Here is a 20,831-nt window from a genome sequence, read left to right on the forward strand (position 1 = left end):
CTACCCTGCTAAAATAATAATTTTTCCTAATATCCATGTTAGCCTGAGATTTAAATAGTTTAAAACAATGACCCCTTGTCCTGTTTTCAGTGCTAAACTTCAGCCCCATAACATCTTTCATTTTAATAAATTTAAACAACTGAATCATGTTCCCTCGGTCTCTTCTTTGCTCAAGACTACATTTTTAGCCTTCTAAGCCTGGAATCATAGTCTAAATGAGAAAGTCCATTTATTAGCCTTGTAGCCTGCCTTTGAACCCTTTCCAATACATTAATATCTTTCTTAAGATAAGGAGACCAAAACTGAACAGCATACTCCAAATGAGGTCTTACCAAACTTCTCCATAAGGGTAGAAGAACTTCTTTTGATTTGCTTGAAATAGATCTATTGATAAACCCAAGCATCTTATTGGCTTTGTTACTAGCTATGCTGCACTTTTTCTGCCTGACTATGAACCTTGCAAATAATAACTTGTACACTTACTTCCATGCCTTAAAAGTAGCACTTGACATTTCCCAACATTAACAGCCATACCCCCGATTTAGGAGTCTACTCCGTAATATGATCTAGATCCTCTTGCAGACGCATCTATTAGTTTTCTGGGATGTCTGCTTTTGCAGATGGATGTTAGCTTCTAAATTAAGCAGAGTCACATTTGAATGAGCAGAACATGTGCATCAAATTTTTACTTTTCCCCCTCATTCAGATAGACTTGTCTTAACTGGATTCCAGTCAGTTGTCTTAACCAATTCCATACAATCCATGGTTGGACTGTAAGATAGTTAATTAAAAGTAGTGTATTGTTGATCTTAGTTGAATTTATTGTTGTATTTTTAATGTATTTTATTATTTTTTGTGCTGTGTACAAGTGTAATACAGTATTAGTTGTATTGGGCATGAATAGAAATTTGAGTTTAATTATAAAATTTAACACAATTATTCTTTTTTATTTCTAGATCACTCTTCAAACAATCAAACTCTGAAAGTAAGTAGTATGTTGCCTGACAGCATTGTTGAAAATAATACTCAATATTCAAGTTTGACTGTGCCTACTTGCTCAGCTGACAGTTTTTGTATTAATATTCCGACATCAAATGCTTCAGTTGAAAATTCACCTATTCTCAGCTTGACTAATCATTCAAATGGATCTGATTTCGTTGATGATAATTTTAATCAGGTTCAAACTATTGAAAACTCTCAAGTTCAGAAAGATCTTTTTAACAACAGCGATTTTGTGAGAGATAAAGTTGATATTCGTTTGTTTCTACAAAATATTGTTAATACATCCACAAAAACTAATTCTTTAGATTGTTCTAGTATGAAAATCCAAACAGTTGCTGATAAAGATTGTGATATTAATCAAGCAATTGTGAGTTCAAATAATAGTTTAAAGCAATTTGAAATTGCATGTAATTCAGAAGAATTGAACAATTTTAAGAATATTAATGAACAATGCTCTGAATCGGAACCAAATCTAGTCGAATCAACTAAAGATATATTTGAAACCAATGTTGATAGTTTTGTTAACCATGTTGCTATTGAAAAAAACTGTTTACAAACTATTTCAAATGTTGAAGATGACAATGAACATGGACAAGATAAAGATATTTCAAATCCCACTGAAAGCTCTGAAACTGTTTCCAACAATGCAAGTGCCCAATCTTCATTAAGTCAGCCAAAAATATTGAATAATAGGATTAGAACTTTACCAACTATTTTTCCTTTGCAAACACTTTCATCAATTTTGGGGACATCTGCTTCAAATGATACTTCCACTGTTAGTTCTACAACTGCAACTATTATACCGTTGTCAGAGAAGACCTTGCCTGCCTTTTTGCCAACTGAGGAAGAAAATGGTAATGTTTCATTGTTTTGTCTTGTGAAATTTGAAGTAAGGCCTGCTTGTAACTTAACTGTGTTCTATTTTTGTTATTATTCTTTCTTTCTTTTTGTTTAAGGCTTTGTTTATATTTTAAAGATGATAAAGTGTATTCAGCATAATCCTGATTTTACGATTGTCATGGAATTGGAAAAAGTTACCGTTAAATCAAGGAACATAGAAATTCAATGCAACCAAATCCGGACCAGTGAAATGTATCATTAAATTGAGGAAATCGTTAAATGGTGTATCGTTAAATCAAAGTTATATTGTACTTTATATAAAAAAGAAAAATAAACAAATTTGAGGCTTCTAAGAATAGAACAGTGTACTAAATATATGCTTACTGAAGAGCTTATATAAATATTTGGTGAAAAGTAGTGGCCCCTTTCACTTTAAACTTTTGAGTACAGAAATATCACACTTTGTACTCAGATTTAATTATAACTTTTTATAAATGTTGAACAAGAAAACTTCATGCAATTCCCCATTGCCCATTCTATGTTCCACAATAGTATGCTTAAGTTGTTTAGAAATGGTTTTTTAAGTCTTATTGCATATTTATTTTTGTCTGTAATGTATGATTTTTTTAAAGAACATTTTTATGCTTATTTTTGCAGTTAGTAAGTCAATTAGGTACCAAATTTGTTTTTCTTAACCGTTACATGTTAGTGTGCCTTACCACATGTTTTATTCTTATTATTGTGCTTGACAAATAGTTGAGACACAAAAATCAGTAATAATCAGTTTACTTTTAGAAAATATACAGTAGTACCTCCTTTAAGGGACACCTCCGAATAAGGGACACCTCTATTTAAGGGACATTTTTTCTGGTCCCAGTCCCTTTGAATAGGGACCTCCATGTATTTGCCTCTGAATAAGGGACACTCTATTTAAGGGACAGTTACAGAGAAAACTTACAAAAATTAATGTATAAATGCATATAAAGTATTGAATTTACTGGAATTAAGAACGTAAAATTCAATTGGTGAAAGTTTTACATTAATGTGTACTAGTATGATGTATTGTAAAATTCTTGCCAAAATTTACAGGCATGTTTTTCCCTCTCAGCAATTTATTCAAGTAGGCCAACAGCCGATGGATAGTTAATGGCTCATGAATAGTTTTGTGTAAAAACTTGAAATGTGAACTCGAATTGAAAATTATATTGTATTGACTTTTAAATTCCATGGAGTCGAACAAGTTCATGTGAGAAATTATTTCAAAATAATTCATATACGTTACAAAAATCTTCCATTATCAAATTTTTATTATTAAAAGAATAAATTTTGAAATTTGGATAATTTTGACTTTTATTCAAAGGAAATAAATCATTTTTAACATTTTATCTTAAATGTTAATAGTTCATGTTTATTACAAAATTATACTGAGTTAATATCTACTGCACGTATCATTTCATACACCTCCGAAGAAGGGACAATCTCTATTTAATTAACTGAAATTAAATAGAGGTGTTTAATTAACATAACAAAATTATACTGAGTTAATATCTACTGCACGTATCATTTCATACACCTCCGAAGAAGAGCCACCTCTATTTAATTAACTGAAATTAAATAGAGGTGTTTAATTAACCTAACAAAATTATACTTCGTTAATATCTACTGCACGGATCATTTCATACACCTCCGAAGAAGAGACACCTCTATTTAATTAACTGAAATTAAATAGAGGTGTTTAATTAAGCTAACAAAATTATACTGAGTTAATATCTACTGCACGTATCATTTCATACACCTCCGAAGAAGGGACACCTCTATTTAAGGGACACAATTTCTGGTCCCCTTAGTGTCCCTTACTGAGAGGTTCTACTGTATATCCAAACTTTCTATTATGCAACAGTATTTTTAATTTTAAAGCTCAAAACAAGTATCTGCTTAGGGCTTAGCTCTTAGAACTGAAATAACTTTTAAAATATGTTAAATGACACAATTTGAATTTTGTTCCAAACTGGAAAATATACAATCAACTATTACAATAGAATTTTGCTGTTTGATAATAAAAAGTTGTTTTAAGGTTTTTGCCAAAGATTGCAGTGAACCCTTAACTCCTGATTATCCACGGAAAAGTGTGGCATGGTAATCACAGATTTAACAAAATCTATGGATAATTCACAAAATAGAAGATCAGTAACCTTGAAAGGTTTGATGCCACTGAAGGGGAAGAAAAGAAAGTACTCCCCAAAGAAGTTATTATGCTCTATATTTCCCGACCGAACGTTTGCAAACTTATATTTTGCTATTATTATGGCAAACATGTAAATATGGGAAATTAAAGATGCTTATACTCAAAGATTAAAATAACTCTGTTTTATTAATTAAAAAATATTTTTTTAATACTGGTACTTAAAATTATTATTAAAGCTCTAAAACAATTTTAGATAAGTTGTTTTAGTTATTTTAATTAATTTTTATATAAAATACTGAACTGCTCCGCAAATTTTCAATTTGCTCCTCAAAGCCACAAATGTTCCTCGAATTGTTCCTCCAATGTTGGAAACCCTGAGTTAAAATGGGTGTATTTAGCTATATTCAGCTAATCATTTCCCCTTTTTTTAAAGTGTGAAAAACCGTGGATAATCTTTCTGCTGATAATCAAAAGTTTACCATACCCCCCCCCCCCCAAAAAAAAAAATAAATAAATAAATAAAAAAACAAGAATATGCGAGTACATTAATGAAAATAATCAAAGTAAGTGTTATTAGTTATAATTTTTCTGTGTGTTCGGGATGGGGCAATACCGTTTATCACAGTGTGAATAAGTAAACACAGCTTCTTTAGAAAGTTGACGGATCATTAAAACTAACATTGAACATATAACCGAAATTTTATATGGAGAAAGTATTAAAATAATTATAGCTTTCCAGTACTCCTTTTTTTCCACCTTATTAACTCTTGTTTTGTCTTTGTTTTTAGTTTCCAAAAAGTGCAAAATTTGTCAAAAATCATTCTCATCCGAAGAAGAAATAATTGAACATTTTAAGGTAAGTCCCGCTCCCCCATTTTGCATGAAATTAAAATATAAAAGTCTCAAAACTTTAATATTTTGTCACTTCTTTATTTTCAAAAAGAAATTTTCATGTGTTAAGCTTTTCACTACATTGTTAGTTTCAGTCTGTTTTAAGTTTTTTAATTCATTGTCTGAGGACTGTCCCAAGAGGTGATGACTCTCAGGACCAGCACTTCTCTGCACAACCTATCTCTGAATCATTATTAAATGTGAAATATTCTGTCAACTCTATAATATTAAACAAATACAATGGTTTTCCTCTTATGTTTGAGTAGTTATTGTACCTCATTATCTTTAACATCTTAAAGCCCTTTCAATTTCCTAATCAAATGAGGGGACAATTTAGTTTTGCTTCATTGAGAAATGTAACAATAAAGTTGCAACCCTTTCAGCAGCTCTCATGTTGTGGTGCACAGAGTAGTTGCTCCGCTAGCACTCTCCTTTGGACAGCTCTGTTTTTTCTCTTATATGTTGATTGAGTTTTGCTTTGTGTTACCACATATTGAACTTCTTTGTGTTTTTAACTAAAAAGCAGCAATATTTAGAGCCAACATATCGACTATGTTTAATCAACATTAAACATTCACTTAAATTTCATTGTTATTACTTTAAGACAAACGATACAGGATACAGTAATCGGATCAAATATTAGGAAAAAATAATCAAATGACTTGATGTAAATGGATTTAGTTTTAATTTGTAAACCTCCATTGAGCTAGTTTTGAATGCAAAGGGGGGTTCATTTGCACTTTGCTATTTAGTTTGCGAATTCAAAAAGTTTCCATAGTATCAAGGACAGATCTAGAAATGTTTCAAGGAGGGGGCAGTTGATTTTTTAACTTAACTTTTACTACATATCTGATTACACAAACTTTGGGGGGGGGGGGGGGGTGACACAGCATTTTTATCTAAAACAACTAAAATATTAATATTTAGCCAAGGAGATCCTCAAACCTTTCCATTGAAAGACGCATTCTAACATTACTTTTTTAAGCTTCAATTTATTAATACTTCTGAAAGGTTGTTTTGGAAGTACCCGCCCCCCTCCCTTCCACCCTCAACATTGTCAAAAGCTTTCTTTTCGAAAAATTGCCGGAGGAAAGTCACATCAATTCTGTCTCCTAACACTACCTAAGATTTCTATAATCTCGTATTTAAAAGAAATTTTGTGGGGGAAGTCTTCCTAACATCGTCTAAAATTCCCTTTTTGAAACTTCCAATTCTAAAACATTTTGAGAGGGAAGTTTTAACCATAACGTCATCAAAAATGGCCTACACTTCCTTTTTAGATCTTTAATTAGGAAAAATAGCCAGTGCAGGGTAACTCAAGAGAGGGGCGATTGCCTCCATGGCCCCAACCTTGTATCCGTCCTTGCTTAGTATAAAGGTAATAGAGTTTGTATGCCTTCTCAAAAACTCCTGAAATTACTTTTTTCTTCTTAGTGCCGCAAAATTTGAGATACTTACTTTTACTTTTTTTTCAACTCCTGAAAAAGAAAGTTTTTTTTGTCATTTCTTCTATAACCAGGAACGAAAAAATCAAGAAAATAGAAAAAGCATTTAAATACTGAAAAAAATGTTTGAAAAAAAAACTGAGATATTTGCAGAACATAATTCCTAATATTTTGGACGGTAGAGCCTCGACTTATACAAAGGAAGCATTCCAAGCCCCTTGCACAAGTCAAAATTTTGTGTTGTTGAAAAGGGTATGCATAAGATTTGTTTAAAAACACACCTAATTATTTCTCTGTAAAAGCATAAACATTGGAATAGTTTGTGTGTGCAGTGTACTTGTGCTTGAATGCCTTTATATTTTTATTGATCATTTTTAATGAAACCTAAATGAATTTAAATATATAAGCTTCTTGAAGTACACAAGAAGTGAAGCAGTTTCAGAAAATAATTTTTCGTGTTTATTTTTAGACTAAACATCCCAGATGTATTTGCAGTGAATGCAATTACATGGCAGAACTTCCTTATGTCATTAAGAGGCATTTCTACAGACACATCAACAATGGCTGTTTTTGTAAAATTTGTGGCAAAAAATATAAAGTAAGTAATTTTGTTTCAATACTACAGTATAACTTTGATTTAACGATACCCAATTGAACGATTTCCTCAATTTAACGATACTGTTCACTGGTCCAGATTTGACCGGTGACTATGTTCCTTTATTTAACAATAGCCTTGATTTAACGATAACTTTTTCCAGTCTTTTGGCAATCGTTAAATCAAGGTTATTCTGTTTTAATTTTATTTTTTGAAGTTTCCTAGTACAAATTTTATTTTAATTTCTATTATTTTTTATTTTTAAAAACTTTTTTTATTAGTGCTATTTTGCAATATTAATTTAATTATTTCTTTTATTTTTGACTTTTCTTTATTTTTGTTGGCCTATAGCCAATATTTTTTGTTCTTGGAGAAATTCCTAAAGTTTTAGGAAGGTTTATAAAAGTTTCCAGAACTTACTTCCTTCTTTTTTCGAACTTTGAATATCATCCTGTTACTTTACCAGCGTTCAAATCGTTCCCCAGAGCCAATATTCCCTGCATGCGTTTGTTGACCCGCCACGATGATGTGATGTCATAGGAAAGATGTTGAAAAGATTCTTGCTGTATGCATGTTGGAAACAATTTTAAAGATTTTAGTTTTTGAATTGTAAACTGTGTTGAGTTGTTTCATCAATATAATTTATACATGCTATTTGAGATGCATCGCGTAGGGAGATAGGGAATGCTATTTATGTGTGAACTCTCAATCAATCAATCTCTTATTGTTTTACCATGTTGTGACTGCAGTCCGATGTTTTGCTGAGGTGCAAAGATTGTGCCTGGGAGCTGTGTGCTCCGGAGTTCCACGTTGTAGTGTGGATTCTTTTTGAAAGATGTAGGATGTTTTTCTTTGAGCCCAGCCAGAAATGCGGGCATGTTCCAGTTGTTGTCTTGAGATGATTTTTTAAGTGAGGGATTTTCTCTCTAAAATTAAGAGTTTAAATCAAGTCGCTTTTGCTGAGAAAAGGCCTAGGGCCATGGAAGGTCCACGCTCGAGAGCTGGATTGAATGTCCGTCAGATGGATGGATGGTTCCTGTTGTCCGGGAGGACAAGTTTCTTTTTCTGAATTCAGCATGATGGCATGGAATGGCCACGGACAATTTTGATATGTAATCCAAATTGGTGGATCGGGCCCTCACATGTTGTGCCAACTTTTAAGGAAGGAATAGCTTGTTTGGTATGAACTTTTAACTCGTTTGTCTGAACTATTCTGTTTTTGGCATAGGACTCAAGGTTGTACTTGTATTAAACTAGTCATATAAATTTTACTGGAACTTTAACTATACTATTTTAAGAAATATTTTCCTACTGATATTTTTGGAAGGATTTTTTTATTCAGTTGTTGGGGAATGTGATTTTTATTTACACTTGTTAATATTTCCATGTTTTGATATATTTATTGTTTAATAAAATGTTTATGTAATTGTTAAATATGTGTCTGTATGTCCTTTCTTCCCAAGCAGATCATTCCACAAATTTTCAGTTGGGTTTGCTTGCTAAAAACCTGCTTTTAGTTCTTTGAACTTCGGGTTTTGATTGAGCTATCAGATTGAATTCCCAACAATTTTTAGGGATATTTTAAAGATGCTTTAAGTTTTCTTTTATGCGTTTTTCTTCTTTCTTTGTTTTATAGGAAAGTAGACTTAAAAAAGAGATAATTTTCTTGTAATGGCTATAGAGAATGATCAAAACTTCCATTGTTTGTTTTCATAATATTCAATCCTTGGGATATTTATTTACTACTCTAGTTTTTGGTTGTTAATCGTTTACTTACTTTATAGGATCATTATATATTAAAAATGCATATGAAAATGGTTCATTTCCCACCTGAAGTTTTATTTCCTTGTGAAAAGTGTGACAAGAAGTTTTCAAGGAAAGCTCATTTGAAACGGCACCTTAGAATTCATGAGCCCATCAAGCCATACAAGTGTCCATTTTGCGAATATAAGTGAGTTTTATTTATTAAAAAATTATATTATATGTGAATGAGGATTTAAAAAAGGCAATTTTTAATTTCAGTTTTCCAATTTCAAACAAAATAGCAATTAAAAGCCATCCCATGTTATAAAAATTTTCCCATTGCTCTGTTTATATTTTATCTGATCAGTTTTCAAAAATCAGACATAAAATCTAAACCTTTAAACTCTAATGTTATTCGTTTGACTTGCTATTTTACCACACATTGGATTGAATAACAACAGTGAACTTTTTTTTGCTAGAAATGTATCTGATAAATCCATTAATTGTTGGAGCTGGCATCTTCTGAACAAACTTTGTACATGTTACTAGCCACTTAGGGCAGAAAAAATTTAAAATTTTTATTTTAAAGAAATAGGTTCATAAAGGAACATACAAATATGCAGTTTTTTAAAATTTATTTTTTTATTTTCTGGATAATGTGTAAAGCTATATTTATCTCACTGAAACTGTGATCTCACTCTGCTGTGTATTACAAGTACTCTATTTATATTTTTGCTTAATATATTGTACGCTCTGTGTTTTGCTGATACATTTCTTTGCTATGCATAACTTGTCAATGTGTGATTACAGAGGCTGTGAAAAATCAGACATCACAAAGCACTTACTGATCCATGAGGCTCCTAAACACAAATGTGAAGTTTGTGGTAAATGCTTCCGTCACTTGAAAAATAAGGAATTGCACTTAAAAAGGTAATTTTCTAACTGATTTTTTGGGTTTTCAACTTCAATTTTGTACCTCTGAAAATGGCTACTTTTGAGGAATGAATGACATTAAGTGATACCTTTAAAGAAATAGAAAATTTTATGTGAATGAAGGTGGTTTTAAATGATTTAAACTTGTAATTATACTAACTTCTTTAGTTAAACCTTTTTTTTTAAATTTGTTTTTAATGCATGAAATTTCAATCATTGCAACTGGTTACATTTTACTTTTACTGGAAATTCAATTGAGCTCCTCGAGTAAAATTGAATAAATTTTATCGTAGGGTTGTGGGGAAAAGACAAAATAAAATAAACTACCATAAATGTTTTACATCTAAAGTGCAAACTGCTTACAGATATAAAGAAAAAGCACAAAAATAACAAAGTAAGTGATGAATACAGATAATAGCATATGTTTGCTGTTAAAATTGAAAAAATGAATCATAATGTCAGAAAAAACTTGCTGAATTTTCAAATTTATTTATTTATTTATTTATTTGAGACATTGAAATTCAATGATCAGAATGCAAATTATTTTGTTCTTCATTCCTTAAAAATATATATATGTATTTTTTTTATTTCAGGCATTCTGGGCAGAGAGATTATAAATGCGGTGTATGTGACTTTTATGGCTACACATTTACAGATATTAGAAAGCACATTGAACGGCGCCATTCAGATGCCAAGCTTTTTACATGTACTCAATGCGGTCAAGCTTACAAAACTGGGGAGCTTCTTAAGGTATTATCATTGTTATTGTTATTATCTTTATTACATTGTACAATATTTACACTGTTACATTGAAGACCTTTACAAATTATAAGTACTGCCATGTTTTCCTGCATATTATCAAAAAAGTAAAATTAATGAGATGCGAATTATACGCTGCCATGGATTATCCGTGCTTTTTCCTTTTTACAACGCATTGAGCCTCAATTTACAGCCAGATTTTCCAATAGAGACCGTTACGTATTCTGTAGAGTTATTTATTTTACATAGTTTGAATTTTCCTCTTACCCGATTCGATGGTAAAAAAAAACAACCATACAGTCTAGGAAGAAGCAGTTTTCATTTGAACTAGACTAGACTTTGTCTTGACTGATTTAGTAATAATAGCTTACTATTTCAAGAAAAAATCTTTTTTTTTATTTTTTTTTAAAAGATTAATTTTGATTATACTTTTAAAAATTATTACTTTGCATTTTTGATTTAGTTGCTAAAATTGTATGTTAAATCAAAACAACTTCTTTTTTTTGACATTGTAATATCTGCAAATTACAGTCGACTCCCGCTACAACGCGATCCGACCTACGCAAAATGGCTATAACGCGATTTTTTCAACAGTAAAGAATTTTTGAGCTGGTGCGAATTCCTCGCCCGCAACATGAAAATTTTCGGAAGGGAACCACGGTGTGTAAGTTTTTTTCGTGAATGGACCTTCATCCCTTTAGCATCACTGAGAGTAAAAGTACCCACACTGTACTATTTTTATGCTTATACAAATAACTACTTCTCATTTCCCATTAATTTTTTTCATTCTAAATGCAAAAGTTAACGAAATATAACGACACCTAAGAGTGCTGTTTCATCTAAAGATGGTGAAGATAGAAAGAAAAAGAGAACGTTTCTGATAATTGAAGAAAAGGTAAAGCTCCTCAAAAAGCTGAAGCTGAACCAAAAAATGCTTCGAAGGGTAGCACAATAATTAGGTATGACGGTATGAGTGAATCTTCCATACGTACAATTAAAAGTCAAGAAAACTGTTTAAGGTGGTGTTTAAAAGTGTCTAAAACGATTTCACATACCCTTTTCCACAACGCGAATTTTCGACTTACGCAAGGAGTCTTGGAACGCATCCCTCGCGTAAGTCGGGACTCGACTGTGTACGCTCCAGCTGATATAGAGATTTTTTTTTTCTTTCTTCGGACCAATTTTAGTACCTGCGGATTATACGGTGCCTCAGATAATATGCAGGAAAAAAAATATTTGTTTCAAATCAAACCATTGTAACATGTCTAATGAATTTTTCTTGTTCTGTCTATATTTTTCCAGTAATTATAAAAGAATAATAGTACTTTCAATAATAAATAATCTTGGAAAAAAAATAAAATTTAAAATAAAAGTTGATTAATTGAAAGTACAACTACATTATGTTAGAATTTGTAAAACTGCTTAGTTTGTTCATTAATGAAACGTTAAAATTAATTTATACATATATATATTCTTACCTATTGGTATCAGACATATATTGCTCTGGTGTTTATAGATTTATGCTTAAAATCTAAGTAGCTTATCTAATTTCACTTGAATTTTTAATTATAACTCCTCAAAAATAATCAAAACATTTTAAATCCTTATTTCACTATTCTCAGAAGTTTTTTTTTTCTAAATTTGTTAGCAAATTATGCATATTTTATTACTAAATCCAATTGTTTTGGATAATATTTGTTTCCACTTTTTCATCCTATTTTAAATGTTTCTGTGATAAATCCCATACAAAAATTTAGGTAATTGCATTTTCACCACTTTACAAAAACAGAATCCAATTTTCACTAATAATGAAACCAGGATCCTAGCTGACAGAACCAAAGTTGATGCTGATTTCAATTTCAAAAAATTATAAACAGAATTTGTAGCAAACTAAAAATAGGACCCAATATGAAAAGTCCAGGCAAAGGCTTGCAGACAGATTTTTTTAAAAGCACTAGCCTCAAAAAGTTAAGGTACAACTATTTTTTTGAGTCAAATTTACAAATGAATGAATGTAGAAACAAAAAATTTGGAGGATATGTGTATTAAATGGTTTTTTATTGAATGCGTCATAAAAATTTGTATAAATGTATTGCAAAAATGATTTATAACAAAAAGGCAATCTTTGCGGAAAAGTCCATTCTTGAAGAAAAACAGAACATCACAGTGTTTTGTAGGAAAATGTCACGAAAATAAAAATGGGTTCTAATAAGGAATGTCTCCCCTCTAACTTGAATTCATTGGCGGCATTGATTTTCCATGCTGTTTATTAAGTCGTCAGACACTGGAATAGGATGCAAAGACCAGACACAGATTAAGCCTTCTTCCAGCTCATCTAACGACGTTGGAGGATTATTTAAAGCATCAACCTGTCTGCCAAGATAGTCTCAAAGATGTTCTATCAGATTCAGGTTATGAGATTGAGCTGGCTATTCCATTCGTCCCAAACTGTGGTCCTCAAGATACTCCTCAACAATTGGAGCTCGGTGAGGTCATGCATTATAATCCATCAGAATGAATTCATTACCAATAGCACCAGCATATGGGTGGACATATGGATCAAAGATCTCATGCAAATATCTCAGACCAGTCAGATTTCCTCCATGGAACACATGCAGATCAGTGTGACCACCGAGCGAGATCCCTGCCCAAACCATGATTCCACCACCTCTATAACTGTGGTCTTTCAACAGTGTTGGATTCATGGTATCTATTGCGCTGTTCCCACCAGATCAGTAGACGCCCTGAATCACTCTCCAATATAAATCTAGACTCTTCTGTTAACAGTACGGAAGCCAAATTGCTGCTGGGTCCAGGAAACATGTTCTCTTGCCCAACATAAGCGGATCCTTCGCTGTGGTCCGTTGAGGGGAACACACACAAGTGGTCGTCTTGCAGAGAGACCTGCACTGTGAAGACGATTTTGCACCGTAGTAGCAGAGATTCTTCTTCCTGATGCTACAAAGTGGTCTGCAACGAGCTGCGGCACAGAAGTGGTTCTTCTCCTTCGGGCTGAAAGAACTAGAAAATGGTCTTCTGCAGGTGTTGTAGCTTGTGGTTGGCCTGCAACAGGTCTTCAGACAGGGCTAGATACAGAATCTTTGGATTGGTATTGATCCCAAAGTCGCTGAACAACACTACGAGATACATTGAGACGTCTGGCAGCATCAGCCTGCGACAGTCCCATTTCAAATACAAATACAAAAGTGACGACCAGCAACAGGCTCTGGGCCAGCTAGGCTGGTCCTAGTCAATTTACAATCCCCAGTGAAGATCAATGACCTTCTTAAAACTATCTACTCCCTTACTCATTACCACCTCTTCCGGTAAGCTGTTTAAAGTTCTACTACTCTGCTAAAATAAATTTTTCCTAATATCCATGTTAACTTGAGATTTAAATAGCTCAAAACAATGACCCCTTGTCCTGTTTTCAGTGCTAAATTTTAGAACCAGAACATCTTTCATTGTAATAAATTTAAACAACTGAATCATGTTTCCTCGATCTCTTCTTTGCTCAAGCCTGTACATTTTTAGCATTCTAATCCTGGAATCGTAGTCTAAATGAGAAAGTCCAATTATTAACTTTGTAGCCCGCCTTTGAACCCTTTCCAATACATTAATATATTTCTTAAGATAAGGAGACCAAAACTGAACTGCATACTCCAAATGAGGTCTTATCAAACTTCTATATAAGGGCAGAAGAACTTCTTTAGATTTGTTTGAAATAGATCTATTGATTAACCCAAGCATCTTATTTGCTTTGTTACTCACTATGCTGCACTGTTGGCTAAACTTTAAATCCTTACTTATTAAGACGCCCAGATCAGTAACTTTTCTGCCTGACTAATGACTGAACCTTGCAAATAATAACTTGTACACTTATTTCCATGCCCTAAATGTAGCACTTGACATTTCCCAACATTAACAGCCATACCCCATTTATCAGCCCACTCCGTAACATGATCTAGATCTTCTTGCAGCTGATTTGCTTGTTCTTCATTTTCTACAATCCCCATAACTTTGACATCATCAGCAAAACAATTCATGTTCCCAGAAATATTTTTATGAATATCGATCATAAAGACAATGATCAAAACAGGCCCTAACACTGATCCCTGAGGAACCCCGCTTAAAACCTCACTCCATTTAGAATAATTTCCCCTTACAACTACCCTTTGTTTCCTTCCGGTCAGCCAGTTTTTTACTCAAATGAAAATTTTCTCTCCTCTTCCTATATCAGCTAATTTGCTAAGTAGAGCAACATTTGGTACCTTATCAAAAGCTTTTCCATCCATCTATCTGCCCTCCACCTTAACAAATCGGGTAAATGACGTCTCTGAGACATTTTGTAAACTCTATTGACTATTGCCACCGAAACTGCCGACAATAGCTGAAAATCAACACAACTTATACAAAAGTACGAAAGCTTGATATTTGCATATTTTTTCTCACTTATAAAAATACCCTCTTTTCTATAAAATAAAAGTAGCTACCTTTTTTTCATAAATAGTTTTAAAGTTCGTTATTATCATTCGTGCAAGCTATGCATTTTATTGTTACTGCCATTTTTTTATGCTGAGCTTCGAAAAATATGTTGTACTTTAACTTTTTGAGGTCAGTAAAAATATCTGTGTAATGGGCTCATTTCCAAAATTTTAAAAATATTTTTTTTCTGAAAGAGCATGCTTAAAAACATAGGATCTGACCATTTTTCAAATAATTTATTTAAGTTTAATATTTTTAAAAAATTACTTAAATCGGTGCGCTTTCATTGTTTATGCTTCTGTTGTATGACATCACAAATGATGAAATGCCATTCAGTGTTGCTATTCACAGAGCAAAATATTTAATTTGCACCTTGGTTATCATAACGTGGGAACATGGTAGAAAGATGCGCCAAATTTCATCATTTGTGACGTCATAAAGACCATGCCTTATTTCAAAATCGGACATTTTAAAAAATTAATTAAAAAATAACTGTTGGAAAATGAATGTATTATCTGGGTCCATATTTTTTTTTACTCATTCTATCAATTTCAGTGACTAAAAATAGTACTTTTGACTGATGGAAACAACCCCATTTTTTAATATGAAATTAACGTAAATAATGTACAAAATGTTATAGTGCCTTTTTTACTTAAAACATTGACCTTGAATTTTATTTTGACCTATCTGGAAAAGTCGGGGAATTTTTTCCAGCTATTTGAGTATGAACCCTGTAATATTTTATCAAATATATTTTTTCTGCCTACTGTTACAGGACCACATAAAAAGAACGGGACAATGTCAATCCTTCTTGTTAGAACAAGGATTAAAAGTGCAAGAACCTGGTACTTCAAACATAAATAAAGAACCTCCATTGATGGAAGAAGTTCCTCTTGACATTTTAGGAGGTATGTAGTGAATAAAAATACCAAAGAGAATGAATGGTGTAATTTTGTATATAGGGACTCTAAAATTAAAAATTCTGAGTAAAATGGGGACTCGTTTCCAGATCTAGGTTTGGAGAGGTAAGGGGCGGATTACAGCCTACCAATTTAGGGGATCTTGCTAAAGACCCCTCTCCCCCCCCCCCCCCCCCCCCCCCCCCCCCACCACACACACATGAACAACCCCATGGTTTTGGGTAAGAAAAATTTCTGAAACTGCTTGGGTGTCAATAAAAAGCACAAAATCAGCCAGGAATAAGGCCTCAAAAGGGAATAAATGTTACAAATTAATTTTTATAAGCAATGAAAAGAAGTAGTATTTCAAATATTTACTTTCAAAAATAATTACTAAATCAAAAAGGCTACTGAAATTGTGTACATTTTATTCATACAGTGTTTGAACGCAATGTGGATGAATACTACTATTATCGATGGTTTGCGGGAGGGGGGGCATGGTCTATATATATAACCCTCCCGTTGTATTCGCCCCTGGGACAATTCTTTTTATGAGAGAGAAGGCCGTAATATTTGGCAATTTTTACCTTTTATGCATTTCCTAGTTTGCTGCATTAAATATTGACTTTTTGTTGACTAAATATCGACAAAATGTTGACTGATGTGCATGCCAACCTCAACTAGATCCTAGATTACCTTTTAAAAAAATCCTTTGCTTTATGGATTTCATAGGTTCTAATATGTTTCGAATAAAGTTCTAAAATTTTCTAGATTCTTAATTTTTAATAACTAGCTTCAGTTTCCTACTGTATTTCTTGCATTAGCCACATATAGTGAAGAAAGGCATGACTTGAAGGGGGGGGGGGGGGATTGTCTGAAAGGTTGAGAATTATTGTAGTCAAGTGGATTTTTTTTTCTTTTTTTTAAAGCAAGTACAATAATGTTTTGCAAAATGTTAAAATTAATAATGTTTTTTTTTTCTTTGAGAGTAATATAAAAGTTATTATTTTCTTCCCCCAAAGATATACATATAACATTTTTTTTTTTTTTTTTTTTTTGCTTTAAAATGTAGTGTTAGTTGTTGAGAATCTGTCACTGCCCTGAATGGAATACAAGTCTTATGATTGGAGCACATTTCCACTTTTCCTTCTCCAGTAGGAAAATTTGATAAAGTGTCAAATCTGTTAGATGTACTCAAAGGAAAATTTCTGAATTATTTTTAGTCAAATAACCTGCATTGATTAATAAGATGATCTTCATCTGTCTATCAAAAATGTAAATTAAAGCTTAAAAATCATTTTTTGAATATAATATTTTTCTAGTATAGCATGTATTACATTTATTAGTTGCATTGTTATGTATTTAAAGTATATTATATTTATTGAATAACAATATTATAAAGTTACTAATTAATTGCAATTATTTCTTGTTTAGAACCAGATCCAGATCAATCTACTACTATAGATACTGAATGCTCTGAAGAAACCTTGACTTCCTTACAAGCTGGACAATTAGTGCTCAATATGCAAAATGGACAGTTTGTTTTGAGTGGCTTAGATGATAGTGAAATCATTACATCTGATAATTTGTCTATGATATCAGCAGGAAAGGATCCTAGCAAACTTGTAAGTTGATTTTATTAAGTGTAGCTGTTTCAAAAGCATTTGTTTATTCATCCCATATCCTCTCATTTTGAAATCAGTCATCTTTACTAACAATAAAGCTGAAAGTCTGGATCTCGGTAACGCGCGTAGCGCCTAGATCGTTCGACCGATTTTCATGAAATTTGGCACAAAATTAGGAGCAGGGGAATGTGCACATCAAATAGATTTTTTTTTAATTTGATTTTGTTCTTTTTTTTTAATTCCAATTTTTAGCCCATTTTTCACATTAGTTTATATGAGGACGAAATATTTCATTCACATTTTTAAGTTTAAGATTATTTGAAAGCTTGAAATTTTCTACATCAGATGCAGTTTATTTGAAGTTTCTACGAGCATTCGGAGAGCTACAGGAAATGTTTAAGAAAACCAAACTCCAAGGCCTACCTTAAATAAGCCAAACGATTCTAAATGATTAAACTCAGGAATAAAATCAAGAATTAAGGATAATTTAATTTGAAAGTCAATTCCGTTTAACTTTTGTTTGTTACCATGGTTACGTCTTTTATTCCCTTTGACTGTTTCATTTTTTATTTATTTATCTATTTTTATTTATTTATTTATTTATTTATTTATTATTATTATTATTATTATTTTTTTGTTAAAACTCTCAAACAATGAAAAAGCTATCATAAAAAGGTAAATCTTCAAAATACAATTATAAAACTCCACAGTCCATTGATATGCTTTGAATCCGACAATTTGTCAACCCATAACCTATTATTAAACTACTTTAACTTTTTTAAAACCCAGTTGCATTATTTCAGAACATTCCTACGTAAATATGGGAGGGGGTATAAAAGTTAATTACAGTAGAAGACCGTTAAACCGCGGATCTATAAACCGCAATTCTCTATAAACCGCGTAACTTCTCGGATGTAAACAGTGAATTTTGCAGTTAAGAAATTGCAAGACTTCCGCGCTGAAAATCTGCAAAAAAAAAAAAAACCTTTCGCTGTGTAAAAGTTTTAAACTATAAAAAAAATCTACTATTGGGTTGAAATTATTTTTAAAATATGAAATGGATGATGTGAGTACGATAAGCAAGCACATTTGCAGTGCTATTTGTTCGCCAATGACTAAACCGCAATGCAAACAGAAATTAGCTTTTCACAATTGGCAACAAGCCATCAACTACGCACGTTGTTTTGGTTTGCTTGCTGTTTGCACGTTTTATGCAATACAACATTTCTTTTATACTTCGCACGTTTATTTCGCTTTTTCGATGAAGTCCAGCCGCTGCGATGTTACAAAGTGTCTTCATAATCTCACAAAATCACCAGTCACAAATTGTTACAACAATCTTGTAGTGTTGTCCAGGGGTGCCCACCTAGGGAGGGGGGGTGTCTGCGCTATTGAAATTTTTAGGGAGTTTTGAGGGGTATGTTTTACTTTATTTGGGGGGGGGGATCCCCTGGTGTTGTCACAAATGTGTCACAGCAGGACTCCTGTGAAGCATCCTAATTGTGTCACTTTGTACTGTGACTTGTGTGACTCACAGTGTAATTCTGCTATGACTTTTTTGTGTTCTCAGGTTCTTTTTCTTAGTTTTCCTAACAAACTGAATATGTCAACCTTTGTTTTTCAATACTAGTGTTGAAAATTGCTTCATTTGTTTTGATATAAATTTCTCACTAAATTGAATTTTTTACTGTTATTTTCTTCCAGATAACTTTAGTGACATCTGATGGGAAAAGTGTGTCTTTACCTCTCCATAACTCAATATCTAAAGAATGTCCTGCTGTTGAAGACAAGTATTCGGATTCGTAATTGTATTGTATCTGATTTGTGCCTAAATTCAAATCATTTCAGAAATGTGATAATAATTTTACAAATATGGACATCTTTTACAAAGATGTCAAAATATTTAGTATTACTTCCAGAAAATGCAGCTTATGTATTGGTAATGTTCATATGTTCATAAATGACTTAGGTTATAAAATATGTAACTTATCTATGCAAATATTTATTAAATAAAAAATGTGTGAATGTGCCTTATATAGGAAAGAAAGCATTCATTTTATTTTACAGCACATGCCTTTTTTTTTTTTTTTATAAATCTTTTATTTTACTTAAATGTTTGTATTATTTAATCCAAAGTTTTTGGATTCTAATCTAAACATCATCCATCACTTTATTCGAAGATGCATCTGATGAAACAAAATATTAGTTTTTGTTTGATTTGAATGATTGCTCTACAATGTTTGACAGTTAGCATATTTTGAATCTAGGCTATACTTGAAGTACTAAGTTTATTTAAGTATAGTTTATTTGTAGTTATTTTTTGCATATATTTATGTTTATTGTTTATCATTCAATTGAGCTTCTCTGCAATTAATGGGAAAACTATTTTTATATGAAACACTTCTTTTATTTGCAGTGTAACTTCCAGAAATGTATATATTGTAGCTAACTGTGCCATGTATATTAATGTACATATCATTGAAATACTTTTTGTTATTACAAATTTGTTTTGCTATTACTTATACTAAATGTATATACTTTTCACCAATAGCTTGCATATTTATTTATTATTTTCATGTTTGTTCAGATACATTATTTTCCCCAACTTATCAATGAAACGAATTTGAAGTTGTATAAGATTTGTTTTAGCTTTTGAGCAAGTTATTTTGTCATACAATATGAATAAATCTATTTATTACTTGTTAATTCTCTACTTTATTACTGTGTCCTTCCAAGTATTCACCAAATGATTTTGAGAAAAAATATCTGATGTAAAAAATATTTTTCACCCTGAAAAAGTGGTCGTTAATGCAGGTTGGTAGCTCTTAGAGTTGGTTTTTGAAAATGCAAAAAACAATAATTGGACCAACATAAATCATTTGTGTTCTGCTTACAGTATGTAAAGAACATTATGAAAAGGATTTATTTAAATAGATAAACTAAAATGTTTCTTCTAAAATATACTTCTTACATTATTTTTCCATTTAGGAACTGATTCGCTTTGAAATGTGAGAAGATATATGTCTGTTTTAGATTCTTCGTGTGTTCTAAACCAACTTTTGTTTCTTGTTTATCTTTTTGCTGCAGAAATAGATTATTAATGAGTTTATCATTAGTGCAATCAGAGTGTAATACAGGGCTCATAATCCTCCTATATCTTCTATATTTCCTATAATTTCACAGTCTGTCAGATATTCTCCTATATTTTCTCACAAACTCCCATATTTTTTCGTCAAATGTTAAATGCTACCCGAAAATGTAAAATCTTTGATCCATTTTTTTCTTCTTTCTCCCCTGCACTGTGCACTCTTACATCTTTAATGTTGGTATATGTATTAAACTTCTGTTTGTAATTTTTTATGAAAGATATAAAATATAGATGGTTTTACTTGCAACTTTTAACTTGTTCTCAATTATTTTCTTTTAATG

General features: G+C 31.8%; 1 protein-coding gene across 1 annotated transcript in view; it reads left to right on the forward strand.

Moving 5' to 3' along the window:
- Window positions 1–20,157, forward strand: part of LOC129230441 (uncharacterized) — a 52,362-nt gene extending 32,205 nt beyond the window's left edge. The window contains exons 10-19 of the mRNA XM_054864840.1: window positions 957–1,856; window positions 4,816–4,883; window positions 6,833–6,961; window positions 8,743–8,909; window positions 9,512–9,631; window positions 10,228–10,384; window positions 12,687–12,884; window positions 15,654–15,786; window positions 17,212–17,402; window positions 19,107–20,157. Of these exons, the coding sequence (XP_054720815.1) occupies window positions 957–1,856; window positions 4,816–4,883; window positions 6,833–6,961; window positions 8,743–8,909; window positions 9,512–9,631; window positions 10,228–10,384; window positions 12,687–12,884; window positions 15,654–15,786; window positions 17,212–17,402; window positions 19,107–19,208 (2,165 nt within the window). The 3' untranslated portion in view covers window positions 19,209–20,157. The remainder of the gene's footprint in view (window positions 1–956; window positions 1,857–4,815; window positions 4,884–6,832; window positions 6,962–8,742; window positions 8,910–9,511; window positions 9,632–10,227; window positions 10,385–12,686; window positions 12,885–15,653; window positions 15,787–17,211; window positions 17,403–19,106) is intronic.
- The last annotated feature ends 674 nt before the right edge of the window (window positions 20,158–20,831 follow it).

This window comes from Uloborus diversus, chromosome 9, assembly GCF_026930045.1.
Source record: "Uloborus diversus isolate 005 chromosome 9, Udiv.v.3.1, whole genome shotgun sequence".
Lineage (NCBI taxonomy): Eukaryota > Metazoa > Arthropoda > Arachnida > Araneae > Uloboridae > Uloborus > Uloborus diversus.